Raw genomic sequence first — 19,013 nt, 5'->3', positions numbered from 1 at the left:
GCCTAACGGAGCATGCTAAAGTGGAGAATCGTGCATCAAGCAAGCGTGTGTGCCAGTGTGATAAGGAAAGTTTGTAAGTTCGCTGAAAATGAATTAAGAAGGAATCACAGCAGTAAGATTATTTTGAATTTAGTTTTCTTCTTTATGTATATTGTGGTAGAATTTAGAATATGTTCTGCTTACTGATGTCAGGAATATATTTATAAAAATTCCTTAGAATTACCCACGTTTAAATTTGATAAGAAAGTAGACCATTTTACTGCTGTAACCTCCTCTTACGAAAAATATTCTCAACGATAGAACGCATTGCTCTTGAAAACTACACAGATCTAAATTTAAAAGTAAGTTGAGAACGCCAAATTCATACGATGGAACTCAGTCGGAGACGATTAAACACGATATTGTGTAAATGTTTAATTTATTTCAGTAAATGTACTTAACAATTCTATGTAATATTTATTAATTTGACGGTAATATAATGTAGCACAGAAATATTTATTTGATTTCACGCAGCAGCAATGTTGAATCCTTTGCACTTGATACTATGAAACTTTAGTTCAAACATTTATGTATAAAATTAGAGAAATTTACATCATCTCTTTAAGTTATCTCATGAAAACTACGATCTTCTTTCGAATTCCTAAGTTTCTTTTTTTATTTTTGAATTTAAGTTTGTTTTTATTTCTAGGTTTTTATTTTGATATATACCATCAACTTTCTTCATAGACGTCGAATCAATTTGGCGTGTATGTATATAATAGCGCAACAACGACCCGTGAGAAATAGTTCGAGCGATACGTTATGGAAGTTAGTTTGTCCTGGAACAAGTTCTGGAAGAGGAAGCAACTAATACTTGTTACTCACCGTCGTTGTTAGTTCTAGCTCGAGGCGGGGATGAGCTGACCGTAGGGAAATTCCGGGAGACGTTGTCCCTCGGCTGAGATTGTGGCCCTTCGAGGTTCGGACTAGGACTGAACTCAGCCCTGAAGTCTGCCCTGTCGAATCCCTCTTCAAATTGATGCATCAAATCCACCTCGTCCATTTCCACGTCGCCTTGGTATTGTTCTTTCAACACAGCTCGTGGTACTGTAACCAGAGAAATGAAATGAATCGCGGTTAATGAGGTTCTAACAGTAAATTCAAGCTGAATGAGAAACATAAGAAACTCGAATTTTTCACGCATTTTCGGGGTTTCATTTAGCAGCAGTGAAATCCTCTAATGAAACTCAGCCACTATGCTTATGCGTACTTCTTGCTTTATTTCTTACCTGGCTGTTCATTTTCATAGAGTCTCCTATGTTTTCGTTTTGTTTATTTAATTACTTTTTTATTGTGCATGTTTTATAATTATTTAGGGCACACATATTTTTTATTTTCAAGAAATATTTTAATGCAATTTAGAGTTAACAGAAGTATCAAAGGAATTTTGTTTACAAAAATGTTTCCTCCTCTTATTGCTTTTTATAGTTCAGTTTGTGTTGAATGGATGAAATTAATTTTTACTGGTGGCAATATATTTGTAGTTGCTGCTTTGTGTAGAAAATGGTTCTTGCTTTACCTTATGGTAGCAGTAGAAAAAATAAACATTAAGTGTCACTATTTTAATGAAGAATTTTAATTACGTAAATAAATTTTTTTCTCATAGAAAAGATTAAATGTAAATTCTTCAAACTAGTTGTATAGTTAACACTCAGCCTAAATATTAATTGTTTGGAATACACATATTAAAAAATCACGCGATGAAACATTCAAATAACCAGTAACCAACAGTAACCTTCTCATTAACCAATAGTAATATTATAAATATATGAATGATTTCAAACCATAAATGACATAATTCATTAACAACTTTCTCGTCTACGGATATAAACAACGGAAATGAAATAATATCAGTTTCTGTCAGCCATATAAGATTCCCTGTTCCATAATCTGACAGTAGTCAATTTATTTCCGGCCGCAAAATGTTCGACTTCGATATGTGGCTACGCTATCGATATACCGCATCGCGTATGCAATTGCATTTCAAATGGACGAAATCTGTGTCTCGCCATGTAAAAATTTGCGATAAAACTAGCACTCTGTCGATACGTTGATAAATCGATCTGGATTTCGCGACACTGAATTAAAAAATCGACACAATTATGTATATAACAGTTATCTGCATAAATTATACGTGTGTAGAGAGTTACATCCATACTGTTATGTGCATAACTTTATTTTATCATTCATACTAAGTGTTTGATAATAAATAATAAAAAATTATACAGGTGGTTCTACGAGACTAGATAAGATGAAGATGAAAGATCAAAATATTGTGTTTGAGGTTTTGTCTATTAGTTATTGATGTTAAAAAATCGACCAAATTATAGTTCTTGTAGAGAAAATAAATTTTTCCTAAATTTTCTATCATCTACTCCCGAAGATCTTGTATAGCGTGTGCTTTCAATGGTAACGCATATATAAATAGCAGATATAGAATGAAGTTCTTATGCAAGACCTCGTTTCCGAGAAAATTAATTTTGTGAAATCTACAAGTACACGTACAAGTATATTAAGAATTAGGTCAAAAGTTATGGAAAATTAGTTAAATATATTTCAGGTTGCTCCTTGTGAATTCTTCCTTAACTTTTTCTGTGCTTTTCATTACATCATCAAAGGGTTAACCCAAAATTACACTTTTCTATTATTTAAGAATACTTAGCAAATATTGGCTTTTGTATGGAAAGACAGAAATGAACGAAAATGAAAATGATTTACTAAAACAAACTGAGCATCAATAAAGGCTTTCTGCATCCGTTATATGTATATTTTTGACAATGATATTTTGAAAATATTTTTTCAATTAAAAACCACGATTATAATGATGACAATATTAAATTTGCACTTGACATTTTCCCTATTGTAGGTATTGTTAGAAATATTTTCCTGCTAGAAAAGTACACATATTCGTATGTACTATGAAAATTAATTTTCAATCTCGAAAGTGTGATATTATTAAAATTTCTTTGGCACATGAAACATTGGTAATTGTTGAAAAAATATGATTTTCATAAATGCCTGTTAGGCAACATCGTCGTATGAGCCGCTTTATCTTGAAGTACAACGTGATGGCGTAATAAAAGCTTAAGCGACTCTCCCGACGAAGATAAAAGTTATATCTTTAGGCGAAGCGTAAAAATTTAGGTGATCTCGCGTACTGGTGCGAAGAAAAAATTCTTTCTTTATCGCTTAACAAAGTTTAAGAAAATCGCAAATGGCCATTGAATTATCATTACGTGCACTACTTATACAATGGAAGTTGATTACTAAATACTAGTTGAATTTCTTGAAAAGATTGATAGCATGTATCAAGAACATAGTTGAATGCAAACACATGAAACAGAATTCATTTTAACTTCTTCTTCGTCAATAATTTGTATGTTGTAAGGAGAACATGCTTTTCAATTTTAAAATGTTTTTTTAATTTTGAAAATATGTTTATAGAAAGATTAATTTTTCATGGAAAAAATGTCAACCATTTTGTCAATGTCAATGTCAATGTCAAGTACCTGTAAACCTGTTTCGTGAGCATTTACTCATAAAATAAGTAAATTTTAATAACTATTGGAATTGAAAAATTCTTTCAGAACAATTATCATATTGTAAGGAGTCAAAAACAAATAAAAGGATAATAAATCTATGAAAACAATGATACCATAAGTAATTCGCAAATCTTGAAAAGAAATGGTGATTAAATTTAATATTTACTCTCACAATTAGTTCAATAAGGATACGCTATACATTTATCGCATAATTAACACAGTCCAAAGTTAATAACCTTTTCAACTTCTAATTGCAGACGAAGATCTCGTATAAACTTACGAATTTCTGTGTAAATGTTGAACACGACCAACTATAACAAACTTTTGTAAGTTTCGAACAGCTTTGAAGTTACATTTCAATTCAAAGAGACATCTCTCTCTCTCTCTCTCTTCCTCTTTCTATATATAGGTCTTCTTCTTGCCCCGTAGTCTTCTTCTCTACAACGTAACAGTTACTCCAAACATTTTATATCGCGAAACAGCGAAGATAACATTTTTCAGAAAAATTTGCAATTTTAGCAGGCGCTGAATCTCCTTGAAATTTTACGTGGCATCCTTTCTTTTTTTATTTTCTCCTCGTACTATTTATCAACTGCATTCCTACTATAGTATAGTGTAGAAATACGTGAGAGAAAATGCCCGCAGATAATTTTGTTGCGTTTTACGTCAAACGAGATTTGCTTTCGTGATCCGGCATAAAGAAACAGCTCCGCTAAACTATGTGGAGCACATGTTGCCTTTACAAGTAACCCGCTCGTCTTTCTACAAAATTATGTTCTTATTCCGCAAATAACTATTATATTTTAGGGATATTACATAACCGACGTTCTGGTTTGATATTTGCACCCGAGAGGATTCTGTTTGTTAAATGAAAGTTATTCTAGGAGATAAATCTAAAAGAAGAGGATTTAAGAATAGAAACTTTGGAACTTTTATTTTTTTTTGTTATAATTCGGAAATTTATAATATACGTGCAGATGTTTATTATTACAGTATTAGCGCCTGTATGTTCTTTAAATGTTTTTCAGGACTCATAATATACAATAATTTTTTGATCAGTTTTCGTTCGTTAGAATGTTTTATCACAGAAGCTAGTCAAATGCTGGATCTAAAATTATCCATTATTAACTTGTGATATTAAAAATTACAAGCAATCTGTAGCTGATAATTGAAGGATTTGCAGATCAAATCACAGTAAGCAATAAGCAACTCAACATTTAAATTGTATTTATTGGAAAAAAGGTACAAATCCCATATTCAAGAGTGAAAAAGTTTATTACTACAAATGATAGTTAACTGTCAATTTATAGCACGTTTGGAAAAGTGATTTAATTTTGATTGATTTTGAGTTGGCTTTTTTTTTGCTTTACTTAAATCATTGGAGAATGGAGCTGCCTTTATTGCAACAGCCTCTTCAATTAATTAACTAGAATACAAATGTCAAAACAAATATAATTACATATGATTATTTTTTATGTCCATCATAATCTTCACAAAAATCACTTCCAAAAAATAGCCCCAAAGCAGAAAGATAATAAAAATCTAGCTATCCGGCCAGATAGGGTGGCATAATTCTTGTAATACACAACAGAAGCTATCGCGAAATTATGACGCGACTAAACCACCAGTCTCGAGAGTTGGAAGTAGCAACCCCTCGCATAATTTACTTACTGCAATTAATAATTGCAATTTAACACCAATGTTGCGGTGTTGGCCGGTACAATGGGTTACGCTAGCTTTGGCTCCGCAAGCACAGCTTCGATGCTTTAACCGAACCGGATACATTATAACCCCGCCGTTCGCGGATAATGGAACAGAGAAAATGCGAGGTCAGGGAAGATGCATCGATGTGACGGTGATACAACGAAGAGGTGTTCTATTTCCATGAGATATTGAATAAAAATTCCATTTGTATTTCTTAGATAACGATGAAACGGAATACAATGGGCGTGAAATGTTTGATTTTTCTACGAAATTGGCGAGTTTAAGTATAATAGCGAACAATGTACTTGTAAAACAGAATAAAAAGTTACTTTTTTACTAAAAAAGAATAAGTTCTATATTTTACAAAATTTTGTAAAGATATTGTAAGTATTAGAATAATTTATATTAGAATTGTTGTTATTCCTTTACTCAGAGGTAGGATCACAATAGCTATTATTATATTGAATGGATAAATCTATCACCCCGTTCTGAGCCAAAAAAACCTTTATTGCACATACATACATGGACTAGGGATAAAAACAAAAGAACATCTTAAACTTATCGATTAAATCTATCGATTGTAACTAGGGCTATCTTCTAGTTAGTATTTCTTGTAACTAACGCATCTGCATATGGATGGCGAGTACGAACTCACTTTGTCATTTTCAACAAGAATTATACTAATTCATAAATATAGTAACACGAAGTTAAAATCGTCAGTTGCAATTTCACTGTGATTGGAAAAGATGAAGGTCCTAGCAGTCTTCAATTTATATAATCCGGTACAGTTTTTATAATTCATATTCAATTTATAAACGGTATAAAAATATATTTTAAAAATTATTTCTAAAGCCACTTAAATGATGAATTATAAGAAAGTTTGCATATTGTAAATCTCAGTCTGTAGCTTCATACATTATTTCACAAATTCATGCATACATTATATTTGACTGACAGAGGCTACGTTAGTGTACATTGGATATTCAACTATGCTCTTTTGCAGTGGAGTAAAATATCAGATCCATTATAATACCGTATAGTTGTAATACTAATTAAATGTTAAAATACTCTTAAAAGAGGACACAGCTTACAACCAGAAGTCACAAGCAGAACGTATAAGGCTTCACTTTCTAATCGGAAATTTTTGAGCTTATATAGTAGTCTAAACTCGTATGCATAATTTAAATCTTTTAAAAATTATACGATGTTTTTACTCTATAAAATTCTATTTAAAGAATCAAATGTAAAAATTGTATTTTGACAAATAATAAAATATTAACAAATCCATAAATCAATATTTAATAGATTCTTAAAATTATTAAAAAGCTACAGATTTTTAAAAGTATTATCAAAATTTAATTACTAAAATTCATTTAAATTTAAATATTCTCGTGATTATTCTCATGCTGTAAATTCTTTCTAAGTAAACATCCCATATGAACAATATTTGCTTATTCGTCTCAAGCGTGACTGCTTCCACGGTTTCATATTAATTTCGTAGCAGGGAATACAATAATGAGCTTAAGTTATTTCGATTCTGCATACTGCGCTGACTAGTAGCTAGAAGCTATAATCCCCGCGGATACATTAGAATTGGCTGAAGGTAATACAACAAAGGAAATACGACAAGGGAAATGAGATGCAACTACCATTGTTCCAACGTTGACATTGTCGATGATCAGTAGATAGATATGAGTACAACTATGCAATATACGGTCAGCGAAAGATTCGTTTATTTTACAGATATAATCCGAGATCTGCATTTTTTAAAAAACGCTTAAAATTATATTTGAGACAGTATTTATTTTTATTTTTTATTATATTATCATAATTTCTCTCACGTTATGTGAAAAAGAAGAATTAAACTGATTTTCCTTACTTAATTAATTTTTAGTATTTTATTAGGTATTATTAGTACTCGAAATGACAACTATATTTTATCTATGTATTGTACTTTATTCTATATTATCTATGTAGGAATGTTATTTTATTAGTTTGTAAGTAACAGTATGATAAATACAATATCATTTGCACTCACACGAAATCGAATATAATATCCCGTTTCGCGTATTCGTTTCTCAATACTTCTACGACACAACACAACGATCTTCACACAACCACGATAAATTCAACTCTGACAGCATTTACCATGCTCATTTTTCCTTTAACATACCTTGGTAACGCTCACAACACTCCTTGACAACGTTAACATATCTTGACAACACTAATAAACAATTACCCCTCACGCCACGTCCTTCCCTGATGTCACACTATCTCACAACTTCGGCCATTCTGACAAACACATCTGCCTTCAGATGTGTCCATCATTACTAATTTCACTTGTGCTCCTGATTTTTTGGTATTCTGCATCGACTATCAACCTCAATGGATGACGATTATCCTTCGCTGTCTTCAAAATCGTCATCTTCTTCAGTCTCCTCGTCAAATTCTAATGGTTTAACCCATGGCTTCATATGATCAGCTGCGGAGCTTGTTTTCTACGGTCCTTTATGTTCACCCACTTTGATGATTGAAAGTTCTTAACCATTAAGAGCTTCTTTAAGATATCTTTTATGGAAATTTGTGCATTATACTTCAAAATGATTCTAATAACTGAATTAGTGATAATTACTATAGTTTCTGAAAGTATACATGTCAAGTAAATTTATAACAATAGCTATCATATATGATTAATTTAACATATAGTTAGTGAAGATAATAACAGATATCATACTACAGGAAATGCTACATGTAACAATGGGATGAAATGCAGTAATGTACCAACGTGAATTACATGACATAATACAATTAAGTCAGTGACATAATTAAGGATAACAATGGGACATATATAGATGTGGGATAGTGTGACATCAGGGAAGGACGTGGCGTGAGGGGTAATTGTTTATTAGCGTTGTCAAGATATGTTAACGTTGTCAAGGAGTGTTGTGAGCGTTACCAAGGTCTGTTAAGGGAAATATGAGCATGGTAAACGCTATCAGAGTTGAATTTATCGTGGTCGTGTGAAGATCGTTGTGTTACTGCGTCGTAGAAGTAGTGAGAAATGAATACGCGAAACGGGGTATTATATTCGATTTCGTGTGAGTACAAACGATATTGTATTTATCATACTGTAACCTACAAACTAATAAAATAACATTCCTATATTCATGTCCATAATCTTTATTTGCTTGAATCCTCTTTTATTTTCATTCCACAACCCATCACAACGCGTCTTGTCTTTTAATATATTAGCACAGTTTGATGAAATGTGTCCGAATTCTCTACATTTAAAATATTTAGGATCTCTCGATGTATTCGGACAATCTGCACTCACATGTTCTCTATCGCCACAATTATGACACCTTTTATATTTCACTACACTTCCAGATTGCCTGTATTTCCTGTTGTCCTCAGATCTGACCGGTCTCACAGATGAACCTGCTATGCGGGATTTTTGTTCCTCATAGATGATTAGATTTTCCTTTAGTTCTTTCATTGATTTAGCCCCGTATAGTATTGCTTTATTGACTTCTTTGTCTCTTATTCCTTCTACGATGTGCCGCATTTTTGCTGCTTCTTCCATATCCATGTGACTAGCTATTCCAAGCATTCGGTACATGTAGGCTGTACATCCTTCGCCATCTCTTCTTTTGTTTCTTGAAGTCTATGATGTATTTGCCAAGTATTAAATTTTTTTGAAAATTCCTTTATTAGTCCTCTTTTCAATTCATGCCGAGTTCTAGCATGGCACTCATAATTCACAAATATTTTTGCTGATCCTTTCATCAGCTTTTTTGTATAAATTACTTTCTGTTCTTCTGTCCACATACACATGCTTGCCGTGTCTTCAAACGTCTTGAACCATTGATTGATATTTTCATTGTTTTCGCGCGTAAAAACTTCTAAAGCGTCTTGGACATCTTGAAAGCTTAATGTTGTACATCTACGTGTTTTTCTACGGCATTTGTCACAATTCTCATGTACATCTCGCGCGCTCTTTCTGCGTTCTCTTTTACCTTCTTCATCGTCTTTCGTTTCACTTTCGTAGTCACTTTCTTCTTCCGACGACACATCTTCTTCCATGGCCGCCTATAGTCGCTCACGTAATTCAGCTTTTCTTCCTCTCGTCTCTACCCCCATACTAGCAAGACGTTCTCTTAATTCCTTTGTCCTAAGCCTCTCGAGATTTTCGCCTACATCTCGATCACGTCTAGTTTTTGGTTTGCTTGCCCTTTGAGATTTGGTTGTCCAGCACTACACGCTCGATTTAGCCTGGCCACCAACACTGACCTTGCACCAGATATCGGTAGATTCATCTGAGCAAGTCTGTTTCTTAATTCTTCCAGCACTAGATTTTTCTCACTTGAAAATTGTTCACAATTTGCCATCTTAGTCTTTTCAATAATGTCTTTGAATACACGCGATATTATTCTCAACGGCTAACGATCTTTTATCACACCGCTTCCCGAAATTTTAGATTGGCATGGTCTAAAATCCTCGGCACGAGCCCCCAATTTGTAGGAATGTTATTTTATTAGTTTGTAAGTAACAGTATGATAAATACAATATCATTTGCACTTACACGAAATCGAATATAATACCCCGTTTCGCGTATTTGTCTCTCGCTACTTCTACGACGCAGCAACACAACGATATTCACACGATCACGATAAATTCAACTCTGACAGCATTCACCATGCTCATTTTTCCCTTAACAAACCTTGGTAACGCTCATAACACTCCTTGACAACGTTAACATATCTTGACAACGCTAATAAACAATTACCCCTCACGCCACGTCCTTCCCTGATGTCACACTATCCCACATATACTTTCAGAAACTATAGTAATTGTCATTAATTCAGTTATCAGAATCATTTTGAAGTATAATGCACAAATTTCCATAAAAGATATCTTAAACAAACTCTTAATAGTTAAGTACTTTCAGGTTCTAAACTTTGCAAATAGCTAACTAATCGAGTCAATATACGGCCTTTGATAATCTGCGAAATACGTACACAAGTTCTTAAAATTCCCTTGCCGGTGATGCATTGCAGGAGAATTAGTTTAAAATTGTATAAAATTTTTGGAAATGCAATCAGCATACTTCTGACTAATTATGTAAACCTTTCAAACAACTTTATTATAGGTATTTGAAATTCTAAATATAGAATAAACAATCTAAATAGGATCATCTGTGTATTTATACATATCTACGTGAGAAATATTTCTTGTATTTATGGAAATACGAGAAAATTATTTAGAACATAGTAGGTTATTCAAATGTAAAAAGAACATGATAGGGGACACTAAAAATCATTTTTTCTTAAAAATCATTTCTTAAAGCAATTTCAATTTCATCTACACTAAAAGAAGTCGAACCTTATATTTTTTCTTACGTTCAATTAAATATGAAAAGATATATTTAATGAAAATTAATAGGGCTCTATTTCAATCCTCTAATCTTCCTACTCTGGACGCCTAACCCACACTACATCATATCGTAATTCATGTGTCCTAGTTACTTGTAAATTTATGAAGTGCAAACGTATACGCGAAATCTTTCATTGCAAAATCCAGATACTGCAGTTACCCTATTTCATTTGAAAGATAGATAAATGACAATCGTAAAAATGAAACAAATACGTAAATTGTAGGCATCGACAATGCCCTATGTAATAATTACAAAAAATGTAAAGAAGAAATCTAAAGACATTTCGGTGGACAAAGGGCAGGAGAAAAAAGGTGATGGCGTAAAAACACATGGGAAACAATGCCCGACACGAATAACAGGAAGGGGGAAAAGAACATTCCAATTAATGGGCCAACAACGAAATAGCAAATGGCTGATGCGATTCGCAATTAATAGTAGTAGTTACCATTAGCTCGAAAACCAACTTATCGAATACGTATTCGCGCAAGCGATTTTATTACAGCCCGCCTATTGTTGTCGTGATTCCGTATTTCAATCCGTATCGCATTGAAAAGCCTAGTCTACCATGTAATTAAATACAATATCGAGAGCTTATATTGCGTCCGAAAAACAATCGAAAAAGCAACATAAAAGAGGTGATCTTATCTATCAGTAAAACGCGTTTTAACGTTTGCTTTTGTTTGCTATTTCATTGTTTATTATAATGGGAGAAATTGTAGGAGTAATTCCATTGTAAGTCGAACATGTACGATAGGAATTAGGTTTTAATAGGGTATTAGCCAGCGATAATAGCTAAAATAGTCTGCGCCTTTCAATTTCGATTACTGTTCAACTTTTGCGCGCTATTACCTGAGCATGTGTATTGTACATGCTGTTTCCTAGATGGTATTTTTAATGAACGCGAGCTATAAATCTCTCTAATGAAAAGGCGACTTATAATTTGTGTTTCTGTGTGGAATTGTGAACGATTTGAAGTATTTTATGGTCATAATAATATGATCGTAATAAGCATCGTTGTAGTATTTAACGCACTACATCTTTTACTTCACATTTATTTAGGAATGCTATTAAGTTAGTTTGTAGGTTACAGTATGATAAATACAATATCGTTTGCACTCGCACGAAAACGAATACAATATCCCGTTTCGCGTATTTATTTCTCACTACTTTTACGACACGACAACACAACGATCTTCACACGACTACGATAAATTCAACTCTGACAGCATTTACCACGCTCATTTTCCCCTTAACATACCTTGGTAACGCTCACAACACTCCTTGACAACATTAACATATCTTAACAACGCTAATAAACAATTCTCCTCACGCCACGTCCTTCCCTGATGTCACGCTATCCCACATTTATCTGATCCCAAATCTAAAATCTTGCTCAAACACAAAAACTATTATCTTCATTTTCTCATCTATCTCTAAAACGATTTACTCTAAATCCAAAATTCTACCATCCAACTTAGCAATAACACACTCTTTACACATAGAATATAATTTCAACAATTCCATATGCACTTCAATATCATTGTTTTACTCAAACAAAACTAAAGCAACATATTCTGAATCCGAAATTCTGTCATCTACCTTCAAATCCAACAAATCTATAACACCTTTAAAATATTGTAGATACAATCTTAACAATTCTGAAAGCATCCCAATATCATTATCTGTAACCATGTAAATGTATTCTAAGCTGTAACAAGCTCTATCAATCTTCATAAAATTCAATTATAATCAACCTATTGCACATAGAAAGTAAGACAGATAATGGTAAATAACAAGGGTATTGACGCGTCGTGGCGACAAAGGTATCGAGGCTTATCAACGCGGATCGCATTTACCGTTAACACACGAGCTCGCGTAATAAGCTGGCGCTCCGCTGTCCAGGATTTCGTATCCAGGAGAGTGTACGAGCTACCGCGGCTTGGATAATTATGAGAACGTGCAATTTATAGCTAGCACGTGCGGCTTTCGTCTCTTCGATCTGCACAAACCTCTTGAAACCGTGGTATTAACAGGTCCTCGTTGGACCACCCTCACAGCTTGTGACTAAGAGGCATTAAACGTCACTGATGCACTTGTACCTATACGCAGGTTATTGCAATCGTGTGATAGCGTGCTAACGATGACAAGAGGAATGTTTGTATGTGTAGATTCAATGGAGAATCCGAGCATAATGAACACGCAATTAATTAAATAAAGTTCAAAATGGGTAATGCATTTTCGGTTTGATCGTGAATGGAATCATTCGTCACGTGTGCTACTGATATTTGCTTGATAAACAATTGTGATGGCTTAAGTGAAAATTTTGAAAATTGGAATTGGTTCTCTGTAAGAAGCTTTTATTAGAGTTTTTAAGCAAGAAAATGTCAAGAAAATTTTTAGCTTATTTACCTCTTTTTATGCGCTTCATTCTGTGTAATAGAACGATCTGATAGCCGACTGTTGTATATTTTCTACTTACAAGAACAGGAGAAGTTTGTACGTTATGTAGGTATTATATTACTTAAGTTTCATAAGTACAGTTACGTAGGTATTACGTGACAACTCTGTAATAATGTAAAAATATTTTTACAAAGTAACACTGAAAGTCGACTATTGATTATTTAATAAATCTACTATTAATCTTTTAATTCTTTTAATAATTAATTAATTAATTTTAAACAAAAAGAGAATGGACATGTATAAAACAAGAAAAATATAATAGTTAATTTGTTAAATTTTTTTGTTTCTATGTTCTCTCTAAATATCTTTTTCATTGCAGAGTATGGTACCGGAGTAGATCGATTTGAAGTAATGATTTAAATTGATAAATAGTTCGTTTGTAGGAAGTGTTAAGAAAAGAAAGCGAGGCTCAAAGAGACAGAAGAATTTCGATTAACTTGAGTAAACTTCAATTAGCTCCCTTGTAAATATTCTTGGCCTTTTTGCCTCGAACAAGTGACTCTTCAAGGATCACAAGTCCTTCTGTTTTGCGTGCTACAGTTTTAAGGCTAGCTTCTTCAGTTGACACGAAGCCAATTTATTTCCCTGGTAAAAATTGTAAACATAAATTTGTGTATGCAAAATTATGCTCTCTCTTAATCTCTTCAAAGATTTCTGTTACTAAATATTAATTGTTAAATCATTAAATATCTATGTAGTATATTAACATTTTTCTTCTTGACAACACAAATTTTCATCTTAATAAAAAATTTTTTCAGTAACAAATAAATAAAAAATATTAATATATAATATAAATTAATTACTTGATAAATAATTTTTAATAGTAAATATTCGAAATTTTCTCTTTAAAAGATTCAATTTTATAATTGTCTATAAATTTTTAGGCCTAAAGGTTCCAGTTTCATACAACTCTATTCTTAGAAACTTCTGCTCGAAACTGGAATTTGTTCAAAGCTTACCTTCTACGTCTCGTTTATAGAATACTAAATCTCGTATTCGGATTCATCCTTTGAATACTAAAAGCTCCACTTAATGCACGCTCCGACCCTGGAATCGTTTTCGGCCCATTGTGTTACCCCATTTTTAGAAAGATTTGGAAATATTATTTTCTTTTTTTTTTGAGTGTATCCATCAAAATTAAGAAATATTTTCAAATAAAACAAAAACGTAAGGAATTTCCCAAGGTTATAAGAAGATTAACAATTAACAACAGATAAACATTATTATAAATATAATGAAATAAATTTCCATTTTGTACAATTTATGTATTGTATATATTTCCATTTCCATTTCTATTAAGGAAGACATCTGCTTAAACCATCATCCTGTATCGAACAAACTACAAAACAATATTTTAACATATAGTTCACATGTAGTTCATCATAGATTCCTGTTATTAATTCACATGAACCTACATTGAACGTCCAATCAAGCGAGCAGTCGTGGCAATGTCCCAAAATCTTTGTACAATTTGAGATGCGGATTAACGTCGTCGACTCGTTCTACTGAATTGAGAGGCTGGCAGAGCGTGCAATAAAGCCTTCAATAGAACCAGGAAGCGAGCTGGAGAAGGCTGGTCCGGTCCAGTCAGGCAATTATTGTCCCCGAACGTCCCATCAACGAGAGATATAGTCATGGAACCTGGCAGGCTGAAGGTGTCCCCCTAAATTTCGCGAGACCTTTGGCCTAGACGTGGCTATCTTCGCGTTAATAAGACCGTGTAATAGCTGAAGGGTCAATTCCGTTGCAGAAATCTTGATTTTCTCACATGAGAATCCTTCGACGATTTTGACGTTTCCTGGTTGATCGTTGGATCACAAAAATTCGTAAGATTCTTGCAAAAATTTTACTGATAAATTTATTCGTGTAATGTCTTTGATTTTCAGAGAGAGAGAGAGAGAGAGAGAGAGAGAGAGAGAGAGAGAATTACAATCTGATGTATTAATTTGATATTTTAAGTTCTATCTGTTCCTGATTAAGGATTTTGTGTTATTCTTGTTATTTTTTTGTACAATAGAGTTTCTTTGAAGTTAGATATTTTCCCTTTTAACAGTATTAACCATTTTTTATCCCTTTGAGCTTAAGAAGGTTCAGTTTCACCTTACTTAAATTAATTATCGCCTTTTTCATTTATTTCTTTCTTTTCCTCTTCTTTCAGATCAATTCTTCTTTACACAGATCAATACTTTAATAATGATAATTAATAATAATGTTAAACAATTTCCAGAAATTGATTTGGTATATAGAAAATATAGAATTGTTATTTATTTTGTCCTATTTTAGCCTACACAACATAATCTACAATACTTTAATGAGAATATTAAGCAATTTTTTCAAATTCTTAATTTTAAAAAACTCCAAACCCATCACTGTACCGAATCTAGTTCCAATTTATATATTTTTGCCAAGAGAGAAATTTAAATCAATATTTTCTCCCAATTCTCTCTCAAAAAATGCGATGTTTTTCCAGGATTCTTTTTTAAAAACAAAATCTTTTTCAAAAGCAAAAAGACTACAGATATATCTCCAGTCGGAGTATTTCACAAAAATAGTGCTAAAAATTTTTACGGAATTGCAAATGGTCGGTCGAAACTATTTTAATCGAAATAATGGTCGGTCGCATTTGCGTGGAAAGAGTTGCAACGTGAACGTTCAAGCTAGTCGCATTGCCAATGCAGATCCGAACACCCTTCCCATGCCTGTTGGCGTACATACGTTCCTAATTTCACAAAATGTCGCCAAGTTATGCATAGTACAATTTCGGATCGCTAGATCTGCATACCGATCGTTTATCATTGTTATTGGAGATCACGAAGCCGTCTGATTTTGCCTTCATTCAAGACATCACCAGCATTCGCGTTGGTTCTCCCAATTAATTTTCCCACCGCGAACCCAAGAGAACTTCCTGCTTTAAAGCGAATATCGTACAATTACATACTCGTTTTGGTTTCAAATGTGGGAACTCGTTTGGAACGTTCGAACTGGAAATTTCTGATTACATCAGTCGAAACGGTATGTAATATGGATACAAATGAAGTTATGGTGATCCGCAGTTCAACTACACGAAATGATATTCTTAAGATATTGTAATATGAAATTTTTGTTTAAGGTTTACATAATAATGCTAAAACCAATAAATTGGAAAATGTAAAGAAAAATAACAATCTGAAGTATTATTTTCTTCAATTTATCTTTTAATTTTTTATACCATCCGTTCGTAATAAACAAATCTGTGAAAAATAGGTCACTTGCCATTTTACATATTAAATTCTAATTTTGTATCTAGTTTATGAAATTCAGAACTTTTGTTGGCTGTTACGGCGCACCAATTTCATTAATATTACTTAACATTAATTGCAATTCTACGAATTACACTACAAAACAATGCACCTTACATAATTTAATGGATGAATATAATTTAATGTAATATCAATTACTAAAGTTTCTATCGAATTGTTTAGTTCAAAACTTTCCAACATACACATACTTTTGCATTATGATTATTATAAGGACTATTAATAGTACCATCATAAATGGTATTAATAAAAAGATGTACACGTTTAGTCTAATAAACCATAAATATACAAGTAACACCTATTAAAACTACTAAAAGTTTAAATAGTTACTGTTGTAAAGCTAATGAAAATATTAAAGTTCTATTGGTGTCGTCGAAAAAAGTAAATTTTTTCCTGCAAAATACTTTTTGTTTCATGTCGATCCGTCTTTCCGTTGTTGTAATATCATCGTTTGAAGAGGACCGAATTTTTTTAATAATTCCGTATCGCTGTCTATCTCGCATGCTTGGACGTCTCACTTGCACCGTTTTCACAACCCCGTCAATAGCGCGCTGATCATTGATAGACAGTGTCTGGGTTCTTTTTACTCTTATTATTACTAAGCGTACGCATTTCCTGGGAATAATTCTGTCATTCTTAATAGCTTATCATACGTTATATTTTCAGAAACAATTGAGATATGGATTTAAAACAAAATGCATTGTTAAGGGCACATAAGAGTCTTCATAGTCAAGAGACTATCTTCTCAATAAATAATATTAAAACATTTCGTAATTATTTTTTCGTTTTATTTAATTATTTTATGTATATTGTTTATAAAATATTGTTATATTGTGTGGTTTACTTTATTTGACCAGCGAGTTGAGCTTATTTGATATACTTGACAAATCTTTGCATTACTTTTGTATAATTTATATATACTGTTCCTTTAAAACTGCTACAACAAAAATTACAAAAATATATCATTAAAGTATAATTTTCTTTTCTCCATAATTATTTCCTTATTCCTATCGTCTGTATTGTATATGTCATAACAATTCGTTTCGTACTTAATAAATTAACGAGATTTAATAAAGAAATTATTATAAATATCGTGTGCAAATTTAATAAAAAACTTTTCATCTTCTCCTCTATTGTATTATGAAGCCAAATATTGATATAATTTTTAGTATAAAATAAGAGCGATCATTACATAAGAAAACAAATTAATAATTCATAAAATGATTACTGAAGATATTTATTATAATTTGATTAAAAAACATGCTTGCAATTTCAATAAATTTTTTTTATTTTTGCACAGTAATAAATAATCGCAAGAAACTGCTGACATGATTGTCAAAAAAGGCAGAAAGAAAAGAAAAGATACACAACGAGCAAAACAATGAGCACGGACATCACTACCGAAAATTTCCACAAAATCCCAGTGGGACACATCCGACACGTCGCGTCGGTCAGAGGCTTCCGCCGCTGCTGTTTCCGGCTGGTTTTTACCAAAGCCCATTCTATCAGCCACATTCAACGCGTAAAATCTAAAATCGTTTTACGACAGCGTGCATCGACCACGAAACAATGTCACGTTCCTACTTCCTCCTCGAGCTTCTCTGTCATTGGCAATAAGTGCTGTGCGAGGGCAAAACTAAATGGGCCAGCACAAAAACACTTAAACCGGAATGAAATTTCACGAGCATAACAGCATGATGTTCTTCTTTTTAATGCTCATGCGGTTAACTCGGCATGTTTTATGTATTTAAATTGCAATATAAACATTTTTGCAGAAGATTTTTGTTCACAAGAGTAAAAAAATTGGCTGCATTTCTTTTTATAAATTTTGTATTACGTTGCATTTTTTAGTTTATTCAGAAGATTTATTGAAGGTACTTTTTAGTTTGTTCAGCAATCTTATTGGAAGGGCTTTTGTTGAAGCTTCTTGTGGATCAAATATTTCCTCATAACTTCCTTTCTTAGTGGATAAAAGTTCTATCAATTATTTTTATATAAGCTTGCTGAATTTACAATCATAGAACAATTTCTTATTGTTAATGAAATAACTTTCTAAATGAGTTACGTTAGTAAGTTTGATTTTTAAGAATAAAACAAATAAAAAATGAGTTTAAAATATAACTACTCTAGAATTCACTCTTAACCGTGAATCTATCAATCTTAGCAAATTAAATGAAAATAACCTCGAGAGTTTCGCAAACATTCTGCATATAATATTCTTCATGTGGGGATTTTTGCTAACTAAGGAAAAAATCAAAGAAAACAAAGCTTTCTCAATAACCGCGGCGGTACTTGGTCGAGAAATAAATTAACGTTTGCACGGCGGATTTACATGGAAAAACGACAAGACGACAGAATTTCCAGCCTGCGGACGTACCAAGGTAAATAAAGTGGAGTGTTACACATCAGAATAAGGTAAACTTGTCGCCCAGGAGAAATTGATTAATGGAAAGTCGTAGTGTATGTATGGAAAAGCGAGCGAGAAAGGAGAAACTTGAACTTTAAAACCAACTAACTATTAATTACGAGGGCTACACG

General features: G+C 32.6%; 1 protein-coding gene across 11 annotated transcripts in view; it reads right to left on the bottom strand.

The window, feature by feature from the left end:
- Positions 1-19,013, bottom strand: part of LOC122565710 (protein eva-1) — a 328,494-nt gene that overhangs the window by 34,811 nt on the left and 274,670 nt on the right. For all 11 annotated transcript variants that reach the window (XM_043722242.1, XM_043722330.1, XM_043722160.1 and 8 more), the window contains one exon: positions 865-1,086. In XM_043722242.1, the coding sequence (XP_043578177.1) occupies positions 865-1,086 (222 nt within the window). The remainder of the gene's footprint in view (positions 1-864; positions 1,087-19,013) is intronic.

Source organism: Bombus pyrosoma, linkage group LG1, assembly GCF_014825855.1.
Source record: "Bombus pyrosoma isolate SC7728 linkage group LG1, ASM1482585v1, whole genome shotgun sequence".
Classification (NCBI taxonomy): Eukaryota; Metazoa; Arthropoda; class Insecta; order Hymenoptera; family Apidae; genus Bombus; species Bombus pyrosoma.
This window is presented reverse-complemented; position numbering and strand designations above follow the sequence as displayed.